Source organism: Etheostoma spectabile, chromosome 3 (assembly GCF_008692095.1).
Source record: "Etheostoma spectabile isolate EspeVRDwgs_2016 chromosome 3, UIUC_Espe_1.0, whole genome shotgun sequence".
In the NCBI taxonomy this organism is placed as follows: Eukaryota; Metazoa; Chordata; class Actinopteri; order Perciformes; family Percidae; genus Etheostoma; species Etheostoma spectabile.
Genome location: NC_045735.1, coordinates 27,693,335 through 27,709,643, shown reverse-complemented (window position 1 = coordinate 27,709,643; position 16,309 = coordinate 27,693,335). Strand labels below are relative to the sequence as shown.

At 39.6% G+C, this 16,309-nt stretch overlaps 2 protein-coding genes across 4 annotated transcripts in view; both read left to right on the top strand.

The window, feature by feature from the left end:
• The first annotated feature begins 642 nt into the window (after positions 1 to 642).
• The window catches only part of clptm1 (CLPTM1 regulator of GABA type A receptor forward trafficking), a 28,843-nt gene continuing 13,176 nt past the window's right edge, over positions 643 to 16,309 (top strand). Inside the window, exons 1-14 of one of the 2 annotated variants that reach the window (XM_032507971.1) lie at positions 643 to 774; positions 6,128 to 6,252; positions 7,165 to 7,288; positions 7,500 to 7,658; positions 7,889 to 8,006; positions 8,112 to 8,197; positions 9,497 to 9,617; positions 9,747 to 9,991; positions 10,386 to 10,479; positions 10,587 to 10,777; positions 11,204 to 11,299; positions 11,577 to 11,712; positions 12,358 to 12,525; positions 13,301 to 13,434. In XM_032507971.1, coding sequence (XP_032363862.1) covers positions 724 to 774; positions 6,128 to 6,252; positions 7,165 to 7,288; positions 7,500 to 7,658; positions 7,889 to 8,006; positions 8,112 to 8,197; positions 9,497 to 9,617; positions 9,747 to 9,991; positions 10,386 to 10,479; positions 10,587 to 10,777; positions 11,204 to 11,299; positions 11,577 to 11,712; positions 12,358 to 12,525; positions 13,301 to 13,434 — 1,848 coding nt within the window. In that variant the 5' untranslated portion in view covers positions 643 to 723. Of the gene's footprint in view, positions 775 to 6,127; positions 6,253 to 7,164; positions 7,289 to 7,499; positions 7,659 to 7,888; positions 8,007 to 8,111; positions 8,198 to 9,496; positions 9,618 to 9,746; positions 9,992 to 10,385; positions 10,480 to 10,586; positions 10,778 to 11,203; positions 11,300 to 11,576; positions 11,713 to 12,357; positions 12,526 to 13,300; positions 14,528 to 16,309 lie in introns of those variants that run through there. The other variant, XM_032507974.1, reaches the window with a different exon arrangement.
• The window catches only part of relb (v-rel avian reticuloendotheliosis viral oncogene homolog B), a 13,672-nt gene continuing 13,176 nt past the window's right edge, over positions 15,814 to 16,309 (top strand). The window contains exon 1 of one of the 2 annotated variants that reach the window (XM_032507981.1): positions 15,814 to 16,215. In XM_032507981.1, the coding sequence (XP_032363872.1) occupies positions 16,155 to 16,215 (61 nt within the window). In that variant the 5' untranslated portion in view covers positions 15,814 to 16,154. The remainder of the gene's footprint in view (positions 16,216 to 16,309) is intronic. The other variant, XM_032507976.1, reaches the window with a different exon arrangement.

Below are 16,309 nucleotides of genomic sequence, written 5' to 3'. Positions count from 1 at the left end.
ACGCATCTTACAGTAGTCATCAGCAGTAGGCTACAAGCTCTTACAGTTTTGATAGCTTTTAGTTTAGAGGAGTGTGAATTGATTGGCTGCAATAATATTAATCCATAACAGCTTGCACTGTGTTAAAGCAACACTATGTACATTTTCCCGCTTTGGTTCCCCTATAGGCTGAAAGCGGAAATGTCCCATTATGTCTCATTGGAACTACATATCCGCTACCCGATGTTGTTTATCCTGCCGTTTAACGATTTTGGAAACATTATTTTAAGTTACCAAAGTTATCTAGTGTTGCTTTAAGACTTTTTATGTAGCTCTTTGTCTATCCCTAGCTAAACTTTGACATTGATTTAAAATATTTTTTTAATTTTAATTTCCTTTTCTTATTTGTTCACTTTTGTACCTATTGTGTACTTGAAATGTGTTTACTGGTGAACTCCCTTGAAAATGCAAGTTGTCTTTTTTAAGAAATAAAGGTAACAAAAATCACTTACATCACTCCTATAGACTGTTAATATTAATTATAATATAATATAATATAATATATAAAATAATACAAACTAATATAAAAGAATATAACATAATATAATATATTCAATTTACAGTCTATGAGAACACCCTTGAAAACGCACGTCAGCGCAATGACGCTACAAACTGTCCTCTCGCGAGACGGAGCGCAGTTTCCCAGGCAGCAGTGTGGTGTGTGCGCGATAGAGACAAGGAAAGATGGCGACGCAGGAGAGCGCAGCAGCTAAAGCTATCGAGAGCAACGGCGAGGTAAAAATGAATGACACTCTTATAATTATATTTACTTTAAACGTCTAGGAAACAGGGGCAGTTTTATTTGTTTGAGCGTTGAATGTGGGACCGTTAACATTTAAACGTGTTGTCGATCGTTACACGAGCCTCAGTGACGTTGTCAGTGCCGGTTGGTTTTAAAACGGCCCCCCTCCTGCCGTTAACGATCATGTGCTGAGAAATCCTGTCCGAGAGAGTGGTGTTCGTGGTGAATCTCACCTGAAGACATACAATTACACCAAAGGGACATCATAATTAGTTGACTATATGTGTGTCAACTGGAGTGTGTCACCAGTCAGCTATCACAAGGCCTGAACCTGAAAAACGCAGCTGGGCTTCAGTAACCAGGCCGGTGTAAATCGGCTCACACACACACACACACACACATACACACATACACACGTCTTCACGGTTAAACCATGTCACCTGCCTTTTTATTTACAGTCAATACAGGGAAAACGTCAGGCTCAATGTACATTATGTAGCTACGCCTCACGACAAAGCTTTATCTGTAGCTCATTATGGGAACTTACATTAGACAAGCGACATCAGGTGTAACGTTAGACATCGTCAAATCTGGTAAACCCTGAAGAATGCTTCCCTAAATTGTTATGTCAGCTATTAGGATGTAATTAACGTTAATCTAGCAAACTAGCACTTGTTTCCGGAGTGACTGATGTAACCAGAGGTCAAAGTGAATCATCACTTTCCAGAGGCGAGCCACTGGTTTTCAAAATCTGTCTTTGGCCATCATTACTAGTGATACAATATTCATATGATCAAACATGCAGATTGTAATGCTGTAGCAAATGGGAAATATTTTTTACTATTAAAAACCAAGACAGACCAATATTTTTGGCCTTCAACTTGTGTTTGATCAATTCATCACTCAGGACTAGGTTCTAGGGTTGCTTGATAATAGAAAAAATCATAATCACAAACATTATAGTCAATATTGAAATTCACAAATATTTAACACGATTTACTCATTGACTTTTGAAAACATGTTGCATTTATTGAACTTATTCAAGAGTGAAAACATCTTCAGCTGTGAAATTTCCCTTAATCATTCTCCCGTTTCAACTTTTTTTTTTTTTTAATTCAGAACACAAGACAAAATAAGCGTTTACTTGCCAAATTTAATTTGCTAAAGCAATTTTTTTCTTCTTTCTGGATTACATTGTTTCTGTGGTCATTAGAAAAAAATAGATTCATTGCACAGCCCTACTAGCTATAACATTAATTTTTTAGTTTATTTTCATGGTTTCGGTTTTAAATCTAGGGCAACGTTATTCTTTCAGTGCTTGCCTCCAATGTTGTTATCACTTGGAAGTCTCAGAGCTGAGCGAAGATAAATCTCTGAGAATTCCAAAAAAAACCAGAAGGTTGTTAAACAACATGTAGCCTACTAATTCTTTTTTTTTTTAAAGGTATTTTCCAGATGCAACCATCTGGATAAAACATTAGTAAGAGCTACTTGAGAAACCGTATACATAATCATTCTTCTAGGATGTGGGAAATGCCTTCAAAGTAGCACTTACATGTTGCTAAACAATTATTTTTTTGGGGGGGCAGTGGGGGTTGCACAGATCGCTAGGGATTTATCTTCTAGGATATTGGATGCCTAGCTCTGTGATTCAAATCTAATTGTAATACATTAGTGGCAGAAACTAGGGCAAGGGTACAACATGCATGCAGTGTCTCTTTTGGTAATGAAATTGCTCTGTCAGCATAAATGTGCTATTAGTTTTTGAAGAGGCAGTTCTGTCTCTCCAGAGGCCCTCCGCTGCTGGTCAATCAGTTCAGTTGAGAGAAACATCTGGGGTATTAATCTAGGGAAAACACTATATGGCTACTTGTGCTTTTATTTTCTACTTGTGCTTTTATTTTGCAGGCTACTGGTGTAGGCTTAATTTATGAATAATAATACTAATAATTTATACTGTTTATCGATCCCCAGTGGGGACACTACAATTTACACTCTGTTGCACACAGCCCTTGTGGTGTGTGGTGTGTGTGTGTGTTGTGTGTGGTTTGGTGTGTGTGTGTGTGTGTGTGTGTGTGTGTGTGTGTGTGTGTGTGTGTGTGTGTGTGGTGTGTGTGTGTGTGTGTGTGTGGTGTGTGGTGTGTGTGTGTGTGTGTGTGTGTGTGTGTGTGTGGTGTGTGTGTGTGTGTGTGGGTGTGTGTGTGTGTTGTACGCACACACGTTCAGGACCTATTCATGCACAATTGAGATGTCAGTGAGTGGGCTGCCAGTGATGGACCAGCATAATTCTTTGTGGACAAACTCGGTTTTACAAGTCTGTCAATTAAAACAACTAATCTATTAGTCGACAAAATCCCGCGTGAAAACGCAAAAACGAGGGTAAGGGGTAGGGGTAAGATAGAGAAATGAGATTCAGCCTAAGTCGACTAAGAATTTCAGCCCTAACACCATCTTTAATGTTGGCAAATAAGCAATGTCACAATAAAGGAAAGCCTGATGGGCCATTAGCAATTGACACCCTTTCAACAGAGAGGCCTTTCTATAGCCTTATTTCTATGCCTAATATTGCATATTAACTTGCTTCCTCTTGTAGGAGATATTGTCACCATGTGTAATTAACATTTCCAGACCAATCTCCACATCTGTAAAAGACTTAGTTGTTGTACTGGCCCTTGTGTCAGACACACACACATCAGGTGTGAAGCATTTATTCTCCACCATCCGTTAATTGTTAATCCTTGTTCCGTGTGTGTATAGTGTATATTGTAAATTATTATCTTGAGCTGGAACTGATAACCCTGTTATCTTGTTAAGCATGTTGGTGATCTGTCTGTGAAATGGTTATCACGCTGATCCCTCCAGGCGACCAAGCCACGTCTCTGATAATAGAATTGCTTCTATTTAACAAAACAGGACACGGCAGCGAGGATCAAAAGCTCTATTCTGAGCCACTTCACGGCCTTTAAATTTAGTTTTTGATGGTACCAGCCACCGGCTTATCATAAACATTAACATTTCCACGTTCACAGTAATTTCTTCGCCTTTGTGTATGAAGGTAAATACTGAGCGGAAAACATTTTTGCCTCAAGTGTTTGTTTCTAGAGGCCAACCTTGGGTGTTCATTGTGTTGGTGACAATGGAGCAGGAGATTAGATGTTTAGATAGTGAATGAGTCTCATGACTTGGCTTGTGCATTGTGTCACTTGAATTGAATGTGGCCTTGTTTGGGGGGGGGGGGGGGGGGGGGGGGGGGGGGGGAGAGAGACAAAGCAAACTAATGATAGAGTTTACTGATTTTAAATATGCTAATATGCATGCTGATACTTGCATGATACAAAAGTCTCAGCTTGGGCACCCCTTGTATGTCATCTTCATATGTCCTGCATTGTGTAATTGTAAATGTTATATGTATATATTTATATAAATATAAAAGTTGGGCTGGGCAACATCGCTAAGATCAGATATTGTGATATTCTTGTCCTAACACCTCCAATGGCGAAAATTGGTGCTTTTAACAAAATATTTTCACAATGAGATTTTAGATAATCATCAGTAATGTAGATATAATGAGTGGGCAAACGTAAAAATAATAGAAGAGCTAGAACAGTCTGGTAACACAGAAAATGACATCACTGTACTGTAATGCAGCCTTTAAAACCAGGAAAAGACAACATATAAGCCATTTACAATATTATGATATCCAAAATCTAAGATGATATCTAATCTAATCTCATATCACGATAACAATATAATACTACTAATATATAGCCCAGCCCTATTAAAGGTCTATAAAACGTCAGAAATAATAAACAATGCCCGTCTCAGTTTTCCAGAGCCCTAAGTAATGGATTCAAACTGAAACTCAAATTGTTTTTTGTCTGACCCGAACATATTCAATATACAATTACACACGGAAAAACAGCAAATCCTCATATCGAGAAGCTGGAGTTAGAAAATGTTTGGCAATTTATCTTTTATTCAGTTATTAAAAATAGTTGCCTAATCTGCCATGTGGGCTATTTGCCAAGCATACTGTGCAATTTCCTCCTAGAATTTTGTGGAATGGTATATGCCATTGTTACCTACCATTATCAAATCGGGCAGTCTGAAATTTATTAAACCGCTTAAAACCCAATGGCCATTGGGTACAGTGCCTTGCGAAAGTATTCGGCCCCCTTGGACTTTTTGACCTTTTGCCACATTTCAGGCTTCAGACATAAAGATATAAAACTTTAATTTTTTGTGAAGAATCAACAACAAGTGGGACCCAATCATGAAGTGGAACGAAGCTTATGTAACCAATCAGTTTTGTGGGAAAAGTAATGGAGCAAGGGGCTGACAGCAACATAACCAATCACACAATGACAGACGCTCCACTTAGCACCAACTGCAATGTTTCATTTTAAATGAACCTAGCCTACTGGCAGTCTGGCACACGTGGGTGCTCCTTACCTTCCGTGGGTGCTCGAGCCCCAGAGCCAAATCTCCGTCCCAGTCTCAGGTCTTTTGCAGACTCCATCAGGTTTTCTTCCAGAATGGTCCTGTATTTGGCTCCATCCATCTTCCCATCAATTTGAACCATCTTTCCTGTCCCTGCTGAAGAAAATAAATAAATGAATTAAAAATAAATTTTGTTCCACTTCATTATTGGGTCCCACTTTTTGTTGATTCTTCACAAAAAATTACAGTTTTATATCTTTGTCTGAAGCCTGAAATGTGGCAAAAGGTCAAAAAGTTCAAGTGGGCCGAATACTTTCGCAAGGCACTGTAGTTGATTTATTATGTGAGGTCAACACAGAGAGTTTTGACTCTAGATTGAGTTTGAATCAGTGCCCTATAGATTATACTGTATTATTATATCACCCCTTTGGCTTCAGTAAAGTACAGTGAAAACATGAGTAGAGCTGCAAAGATTAATCGATTTTAGTGGTCAGCTATTGAATTAATCGCCATTTTGATCATTGCTTTAAGAAAAAGGATGTATTCTCTGATTCCAGTTTTTTAAATATAATTATTTTCCGGTTTCTTCAGTCCTCTGTGACAATAATCTCCAAACCTTTTGAGTTGTGGGCAAAACAAGACACTAAAGGGCATCATTTTGGGCTTTGGATTACACTCATCTACATTTTTCACCATTTTACCGCCCAAAACACAAATCGATTCATCGAGAAAACAATCATCAGATTAATCAGCAATGAAAATAATCGTTGGTTGCAGCCCTAAACACGAGTGGCTCGTGTTTTACTGCCAGTGAGAAGCTGTTCTCGTCTGATTGCATTCTTCCATTGCTGCACCATCATTGTGACTTGCTTTGACTCCACTGACCGTGTGTTTGTATGGTTGTAGGTGAGTAGCAATGGCACCGCTGCAACAACAGACGGCGAGGCTGTGCAGACAGCTGAAAATGCACAGCCTCAGCAACAGCAACCAGCACCTAACGCATGGCAGGTCATTAAAGGAGTCCTCTTCAGGTGAGTTTTTCCTTTTTCTTTTTTGTCTTTTAATCTGGCAGGCTTGTCTTCTCTTTACAAGATGAAAGCAAGCCCACCGATAAAAGCTTCCTCTGATACAATGGATGGAATAATTAACTAAGTACATGATGGGTATATTATGCTGGTGTCAAAATCCAAATGAGAGCCTTGTGTAGTCTGCTCCAGATCTTGTTGTGTTGCCTGTCTATTTGCTCTTTTATATTCATTTTATTAGGAAAAATCCAACCTTTAATGACACCAATTTTCTTTATTTTATTTTATTTTAACATATCAGGAACTGACCTTTTTTGTTTTTTTGTATCACTTTAACTTTTTATATAGGGTATTGGAAGTTAGACTGATTAAAAATGGAAAACAAACATGTCAGTTCTTGGTAATTTAAAACATTTTGCGATGTTTTCTTTGTATGAATTGTTTCTTTTGACCTTACTGATTTATGATGCAAGAAAAAGCATCCTTCTATGAATGTAGAGTGAAGTAGGAATATGATGGGGGGATGGCAGCTCAGTCAGTGTTGCAGGGTTGCTGGTTCAAGTCCCCATACGGGCCAAAGAATGGGGGTGTACTGGTAGCTGGAGAGGTGCCAGTTCACCCCCCTGGGCCAAAGTGCTCTTAAGCAAGGCACCGAACCCCCCAACTGCTTTCCATAGCCCTTTACTCTGACATCTCTCCATTAGTGCACGTATTGGTACTGAGCATGTGTGTGTTATTCAGGCCTGTGTATAATGTGTATAGGTGATGAGTTGGATTATTAAACATAACCCATCACCTATATTGCTCTCCTCTTTTATATTTTGTCATTATTTATCTGTTTTCCCCTCCATCTTTAAATCTTTATTCCGTATTTACTAAATTTTCTTGTCCTCCGACACGGTTCAATTGTTCCTCCAGAATCTTCATAATCTGGGCAATTAGTAGCTGGTTCCGTCGAGGGCCGTCCACTCCAGACCCCAACACGCCAGCCGGGGCCCCCAGAGTACCCAGCAGGAACCTGTTCCCCAAGGACACCCTCATGGTATGACACCTGTCGCCTCTGTCCATGGCCAGCTGTTATTTTTATTTATTTATTTAATTGAAGCAATCTTAAACACCCCTCACACTGTTTTCCCCTGAAGTACTCTGACAGCAAACCAGCATTATCCCTCCCTTTCACACTAACCGGCTCGCTCTCCCCCGACTGTGTAATATCATGAACACCTTTCTTTATTTTGTCACCACGCTTGCAGGACCTGTACGTGTACTTGTCCCAGGAGGAGGTGTTCTCTGACTTCAACAACACAGAAGCCCTGTTTTGGTTCCAGAGGGACCTGGTCTATGGAGACTGGACCGTCGGGGAGAGCGGGGACGGCTGTTACGAGCAATATAAGGAGTTGGACATCCCAGAGGTGAGAATGACTGAGGACAAAGGGGGGGTGCAATGTGAGAGAGATGCAGCTGGAGAGTGGGGTGACAGACAGCAGATGGATGGTGAGAGGGAACAGGTATTTCAGGATGTTGGGTAGATGTTTGTGAAGCACAGGGAAAATTAGTTAGTAATGAACTTGACACATTGGGAATGTAGATGTGTATTCGTCTAAAACTCTAATACCACTTCCTGTTTGGTGTGTGCTTCCAGGAAGTGCAACACAATGGTTCCCTTTTCATGCACGTCTACTTCACTAAAACTGGATTCCACCCAGACCCCAAACGCAAGGGGCAGTATCGCAGACTGGCAACAGTTCATACAACACGAAGTAAGCACATGTGGAAAACACAGTTTGTAAACTATAAGCAAAAGTTGTAATAATATATTTGTTTTGAATTTTTAAGTGTTAAGCTGTATTTGTTTACTCTTTCAGTGCTTAATAAATTCAAGCGAAGAAAGTTTATGAAGACCAAGAATCTGCTAACAGGAGAGACGGAAGTGGATCCTGAAATAATCAAGGTTGATATGTTTTTTTTTCCACTTATTAATTACTATTTTGTACACTGTAGAACTAGACCAATGAGTTGGCCAGGCCAGTGTGTCACAGAAATGGTTGGAGAAATTCCAGTCAGAATCCCGCAGAAACACCTATTATGGCTAATCATGGGAAAGGCTGTGAGTAAATAATATAAATCTTACAAAATGAAATTGATTAAGATCAACAGAAAAAGATATCAATTAGTCTGGATTAACGACCGCACATTTCCAGGATAATTGTTCCGCCGTTTTCAAACTCTGTTCGCTTCGGGAAACGACGACAAACTTTGAACTATTGAATTGAATGCCTTTTATTGTCATTGTACTTTACAGTACAGAAAAATTAGGAGCGCTACTCCAGGTAAGTGCAAGTATCGAAGTGCAGGAGGTGACAGTGAATGACCGACTCGGTTTGTCTAACTACATTTGGGAAGAAGCTATGTTTAAATCTGGTGGTGCTGGATTGTAAAGATCTATAACTCCTGCCAGAGGGTAACGATTGAAACAGGTGGTGGCCAGGATGAGTATTGGCCTTGATGATGTTCGTGGCTTATGACAGAGTGTGGCTGAGTGCAATATCTGACAGGGAGTGGGCAACCAATGATTTTTCTTTTTTTTTCTTTCTACAATCTTGATAATTCTCTGCAGAGCCTTTTTGTCTGCAGCGGAAGACACAGATGCAGTATGAAATTATACTCTCAGTGGTGGATCTGTAAAAGGACAGCAGCAGCTTCACATACATGTTGTTTTTCCCCAAGTATCCTCAGGGAATGAAGGTGCTGCCGTGCTTTTTTTGACTGTTTGTTGATCTGTCTTGTTAGTTGACCATGAGAAACAGTCTGTGATATGGATGCACTGGAATTTGAATGAACTAACTCTCCACTTCAAGCTACTCACTGAAAATGGCAAGTTTGTTTAAGAAAATTTGGATTGCGCAACAAGGCAGGTCTGCTTGGTTCTTTCGGGGAATGAGTGTAAAGATTTACAAAGAATATGTTTACCACATTAACTCTCTAACTGGGACGTTTTGGGACCGATTGGTGGGGATTTGCGATGGACAAAATACACACACACACACACTAGTTAAAGCAAATTCAAACTCTTATCCTGGAATGTATGTGTGGTAGAGTCAGACCTCACTCCACAGCGCTGCGGAGATAAGTCTGGCAATGCGAGACTAATCATCAATAGAAATAATAGTTACAGAGCTAAGACAAGCTGCTTTTCACATTTGGTGTTGCAGCTCACCACTGACCTGTCAACTCAAATGTTTCCTCACAGCGAGCAGAGAGCCACGGCCCGGTGGAGATTATCTCTCATTGGCACCCCAACCTCACCATCAACATGGTGGATGACCACACCGCCTGGGTCAAAGGCTCTGTACCCCCTCCTCTAGACCAGCGTAAGTTCCTCCCACTCAGTTCTTTGCTATTAACGGCACGTACATGAGGCTGTACTTTTTAAAAGGGCTGCTTTTCTTAGTTCTTTTTGTGTCAAACCATCTTTGACAATTCCACTCGTCTATCACTAGATGTTAAGTTTGATGCAGTAAGTGGCGACTACTATCCCATCGTGTACTTCAATGACTACTGGAACCTTCAAAAGGACTACTACCCCATCAATGATACCCTGAAAACACTCCCACTGCGCCTCGCCTACTGCCCACTGTCCTTGTGGCGTTGGCAGCTGTACGCTGCCCAAAATGCACGTTCACCGTGGAACTTCCTACCCGAGGACACCTACGAGCAGTCCGATGAAGACCAAGACTCTGTCAAGGTAAGACGTCAACGGTCAGGAATTTGAATAGATGAGATGGAAGTGTTTTTGGTTTTGTGATGCAGGTTTGACTTCCTGTACAGTATGTTGCAATAATGATGGCTCGAACTGCTGTCATTTTGGGTTTACATGGAAACTATATAAAAAATAGTGTTAATAGTGTTCTTTATTCATATAGAAAGAGTTACTATGAGGCAGGTGCATCTTTACAACAGACATTTTAACTCCTGAGCAGTACATTATTTTCTATCTGATTATCTTGTATGACATATGAAGTAACACCACATCTTTTACTTACATCTCAATTGTCCAAAAACACTGAAAGCACTTTGTACTGTGAAAATAAATAATTGAAGGTTGTAACTTGTAGATTAAAAACGCCCTCTCTGTATAGGTGGCCCTTTTGGAAACCAACCCGTACCTGCTGGGAATCACCATTGTTGTCTCCATCGTGCACAGCATCTTCGAGTTTCTTGCCTTCAAGAATGGTAAGATCACAACAGCCGGTCTCTCTTGTTGGGGATTTAACATCAAAATAGATTTCACAATATCCATCTACGCCTCAGCTTTAACTTGATCTTAATGTCCTCCTCAGATATCCAGTTCTGGAACAGCAGACAGTCTCTCGAAGGCCTCTCCGTGCGCTCCATCATATTTGGAGTCTTTCAGTCTCTGGTGGTGCTGCTGTACATCTTGGACAACGAAACTAACTTTGTGGTGCAGGTCAGCGTCTTCATCGGCCTTCTCATTGACCTGTGGAAAATCACCAAGGTCATGGACGTCAAAGTAAGTCAGGGCTACACTTTTCTTTCTTTTTTTTGCGCAATATTGTTTTACAGTATTTAATTCAATTCTATAGAAATTCTGAAAAAATATCCTTGTCCTCAAAATATTTTGTATAGATTTCAGACCAATCTAATGCATCTTATTTTTACTTATGGTTGAAGATTATTCAACCAGAACATTGGGAGTTACCAGTAAATGTGTTAACCAGTGAATAAGTTGAGATGATGTTTGGTTTGAGTGGAAACCAGCACACTCCCCTACTAGACTGGCCTGTAGATTACATCTGATGATAACAAGTCTTGCATGTTTTTCTATTTTTCATTTTTAGTTAATCCAACTGCTAACCTATTGTATCAATATATTCATTCTTCCTGTTGTGCTGTTATTACCATATTCCAGTAATCACCTATGTTTGTCTTTCTCTAGCTTGACCGAGAGAACAAAATCGCAGGCGTGTTGCCAAGATTGGTCTTCAAAGACAAGTCAACATATGTGCAGTCTTCAACCAAAATCTATGACGATGTGAGTTAAACCAATACTTAACTGCAGCACTCTTAACACAGGCCACATTCAGAGGACATATTTTATAACTCTCCCTTCTTTGGACGTCTGATAGTTCCTTAAGCTCTAGACTTTTCGTTATAAAAAAACTATAAAAAATACCCAAACACACTTCTCTGTTGGGATGAATAAAATATCACAAGCATGTCTTGTATAAACTATTAATTGATTTGCTTTTATAAGTCATTGTCTTTTTATTGTTTCTGATAAAACCTTTCCTCTCGTGTACTGTGAACAGATGGCCTTCAAGTACCTGTCTTGGCTGCTCTACCCTCTGTTTGGCTGCTACGCGGTCTACAGTTTATTGTACGTAGAGCACAAAGGCTGGTACTCATGGGTACTCAGCATGCTCTATGGATTCTTGCTAACCTTTGGTAAGTATGCTTGTAGCATTCATATACTCCACTACTTCTCATTTTGTCTTGTGTGTGCTTTTTGTTTTGTAGGGACTTTTATTTTGATGCAAAGGCAGTAATAAAAACTATATAAAAATAGAATTCTTTTCCCTGTTAGTCTTGTTTGATGTTACATGTCAGTATTTGTGATCAGCAGATGAAAAATTAGTTTCAGAAAAACTTAAGTTACGTATAGTTACTTTAAGATTATAATCTAAAATACAGTATTAGCAAAAAAAAATCAACATCTTCTTTTGTAAACTCATTCTTAACTCTATTCCTGGAACTAGTTTTTTAAAATATTTATTAGGTCAGTGTATTATTGATTTAACTCTCATTGTGTCCAACAGGTTTCGCTCCTGTTTATGTAAATCTATATAGAGGCCAGAGATTCGGCTGATTATTATAATTGTCTCTCGTATTTATCCTGTCTCTAAGTGGACGCGCATACAGCTAATGTTTTCACACTTGCATCATGATTGCATATCCAATTCCCAATAGCCTCTGCTAATGTGCTGTGTATTAATAGACTTCAGTCACATTGCATCCTGTGTAGCTTATTGCCTCTGGTGTAAAATTGTTAACATTTCCTAAACGGTGCCTTCCTTTTTCTCTGTTTTTTAGGTTTCATTACAATGACGCCACAGCTATTCATCAACTACAAAATGAAGTCTGTGGCCCACCTCCCATGGAGGATGCTCACTTACAAGGCTCTCAACACCTTTATTGATGACCTGTTTGCCTTTGTCATCAAGATGCCCATGATGTACAGGATAGGATGCCTCAGAGATGGTACGTTGTCCCTGATCTAGAGAGGAAGTTAAATAACTTTTTTTTTTTTGTCGTAGGTGGTTTCAAGTTTGAACCATTGCTCAGCATGGTGGCAGCTAGTTTGTTTAAAGGGATAGACTGTCCTCCTTTCTGTTTTGACTTAAACACAAGGCCATAAGTGACAATGTGCTTCAGTGTGTTCGAGTCCCTGTAAACACAATGCTACATAAATCAGCATCAGCCTTCCACGTCGCCACATCTGTTATAATTAATCCTCCAATTCCACCTACTCAACTCATCAACTCAAATGTCAACTCATTAGATATCGCTGATGTCCATAATGCCCTTTGCTATTAGCAGATAACTTATGACGCTGTTTTAGTGTAATTAATTAAACCAAACACAACTGTGTTTTCTTTTACTTTATGGTCTGTGCTGTGGTCAGTGTGTTGTCATTTTGGAGCTACTGTTATTTCCTATTTGTAATTAGGACCGGGAAACTCTTAATACCTTTCCTGAGCTTTCTTTCTGAAAGCTCTGATGCATTTTACTTTGTGCATACCACAGAATTGCCTGAAAACCAAACAACTGTGGTATTTAAAACAAAACTGCAGCTTGCTTCATAACGTAACATCTTTACATGATGACCAAGCTTAAGTTTGATTTGGATTTAAAGACTACCTTTAACCACTATAACTACTTGTGTTTGTATTCAAAGAGAAATGGTTAATTGGGGATTAATGCATTTCAATTATACAGTTTCTCACTGGACTTACCTCTTGTTTCCTCTCTGCAGACGTGGTGTTCTTCATCTACCTTTACCAGCGCTGGATCTATCGGGTTGATCCCAACAGGGTCAATGAGTTTGGCACCAGCGGAGTGGACCACGTCCCGGACAACGCCGCAGCGGAAGATGCTGCTCCTGCCGCCGTCACAGACAAACCAGAGGGGGAGAAAAAGAATGATTAAGCAAGACCACGCCCTTATCTGCCTCCCGGCCCTCCCTGCTGGGGCAAAGAGGACTTGTGAAAATTAGGCAGGCGGGGAAGTCGTCGTTTAGCTGTCATGGACGCCACTACAAAACAAATGCAGTTCAACTGTTCCCTCTGATTTCTGTGTGGATCCACAGAGAATCATATTCAGTGTAGACTTGGTAAATTCTTATTTCTGTTCCCCGCCCCCCTCGTTTTGCAGTTCAAGTGAAGTAAAACAAAACGTGATGTACTGTATTCTGTATGATTTTTCGGAGGGTAACAATGTCTTGGAGTAGAGGTTGGGAGGGGGAACTGGTCGCAGTTGTACTACATTTTTTGTTTGTTTTTTACATACAGGTGAAAAATGAGGCTAAGTGCAGCTTTTTTTTGTTATGTAGATTCCTTGTGAATTTTGCTTTTCATTCCATGTGAGCACCGAGTTTCGGATAGCCTGGAAACTGGTGAGTAGTGCTGGAGGAAACTGGAAAGCTCATGAGCCACCAAGGAGGTTGAAATCGAGAGGTGGTGACTGGAGACGAGATGGACCACCCTACAGGATACCACCCACAATACAGTGACTGCTACCCTCAATTTTAAACAGATGGTAATGTTCTAAACTTGAACATAAAAAAATAACAGCCTTGTTGGTATTAATATAAATATATTAATATTGTCAATGACTTAATTTTTGTTTTTTTTCAGTCACTGAACCATTGTTTTTGTATGTCCTCAAACTGTACAGAATCTCAGCTTGTCATGTTAATAATACTGTTGTCAAATCTGTCTAGCAATAGCTAATTTGCAAGTCTAGTTTTTTAATTTTACCCCTTCAGCTGGACGTCTGATTTTCAAATAGTTTCACCTTCACGCTCCAAACCAGATCGCCTTGACAGACACAGTGGGACAGTCGGGTGTTTGCTGGAAGAATTACAGTGTCTCTTGTTTTAATTTTGAGTGCTGTAAATCCTGAAACAAAGAAGGTTCCATATTGGTACATATTCAATTTTGATTCATTCATGTTTCTAGTAAAATTCAAGTATGATTTAAAATGTCTATGCAAAGTTTTACTCTATTTTTTACATACCACTCTGGATTTCAAAAACAATATTTTTGCATGGAATATTGAGTTTTGCACATTTTCTTTTGATCTTATAGGATAGACAGTGAGTGTGTGCTTATACAGCATGCACATCATTATGTAGTTATGTCTATGCACTCCTTTAACCCTGACCGGATGAGTTATAGAGCGCAGCAAATTATTATTTTTTATTATTGATTGCAAGTATGTTACCTGATGAAAAGCTTGCTTTGGCTGAAAACTGAATGACCATTTTCCCAGAGCCCAATGTGAAATTTCCAACTGTTTTGTTCAACTAAAAGTCCAGAACTAAAAACAAATGATGAGGGAAGCATACAAGACTTGCATACAAAAGGCTGACACAAGCAAATGTTTTTGTATTTTTGCTTAGAAAAGTGTCTCAAAAAGAAATTATAAAAAAAGTACTTAATTATTAATAGGACTAATAGTAGTTCAGTTTGATCATCAGACACTGTAAATTAACATTGTAATGTTTGGTAAATGTGACAGGAATGGTCAATGCTGGCACAAAATACAAGAAACTGATGTGTAAGCATTTATAACATGGTAAAAATACTGAATCTAACGCTTTTGGAAATCAGACTTGGAACATTCAATTTAAACCTCAGATTGTGGCTTAAAAACTTGGTTTCAGACCTGTGTTTAATTTTTTGGGGGGGGGTTATATTTTTCCAGGTTGAGAAACACTGCCCTATCATAAACGCCACTGCAGCTGAGATGATTTTTTTTTCTTCAGTTATTCCTGCTGAGTCACTGCTTCCTCCAAACGCCTCAACTTTCGCTTTCCATTTCCTTTAATCGCCTGTTGTGTCTCCATCAGGTGTCACTGTTGCGCTTCATAACCTCGAGCAAAATGGTCTAAGAAGTTGATGTCAAATAAACTGAGTCACGTCACTGTTTTCAAGGGCAGTTACTAAATGTGCAGCGAGTTTATAGGCGCAGTTTGACAACTAATTTTATTTTATTTATGATAAGTCATCGCCGCTTCTCCATCAGTTTCTTTTAGAATAGGGATAATGATATGATGCAACAGGATACATATTTGAGCCATTAGTTTCTATATCTGGGACGAACTGGTTTTGATTAGCCTGGATTATGTATGTGTGGGGATGGGGGCTCATTTAAATACTAAGTAAATAACTAAAGTTCAGTAAAAACGATTACTTAATGGAAAAATCTTTTTTTGCATACACGGTTCCCTTTTGGGCTCAACATATTGAATATTGAAATTAGTAAAACATTTAGGCTGTAGCATGGTACCTGCTGTCCCCCATGTGGTGGTTCCCCTATGGGAGGTGATGTGACGTTCAGGGGATTTCCACACCCAATGCCAGCCAATCAGAGCGGGGCAGCTGCGGAAACACAAAACTGAGGCAAACTAATCTTCAGACATCATACGACACATGGCGTCAAGTCCTGTTAACAGTTTTTCACGGGTAGGTACAGACACTCGGAGCTGGTTTGTAGCCTGACGAGTCTTTAACGTAACTTTCCAACATAGAGAGACGATTGGACCCTGAATAGACTACCGGAAATAATCCGTTTGGAAATAATTCAAGGACACGCCGTCAGAGTTCATGGTCTTTAAGGACTCCTTGCATGCGATGAAAGACATGGATATCTTCAACGGTATCTCTGGTAGGTTTTACGTTAAACCCTTCGTTTGTAGCTGTCTGTGTGTGAGTGTGAGTGAGAGAGAGAGAGAGAGAGAGAGAGAGAGAGAGAGAGAGAG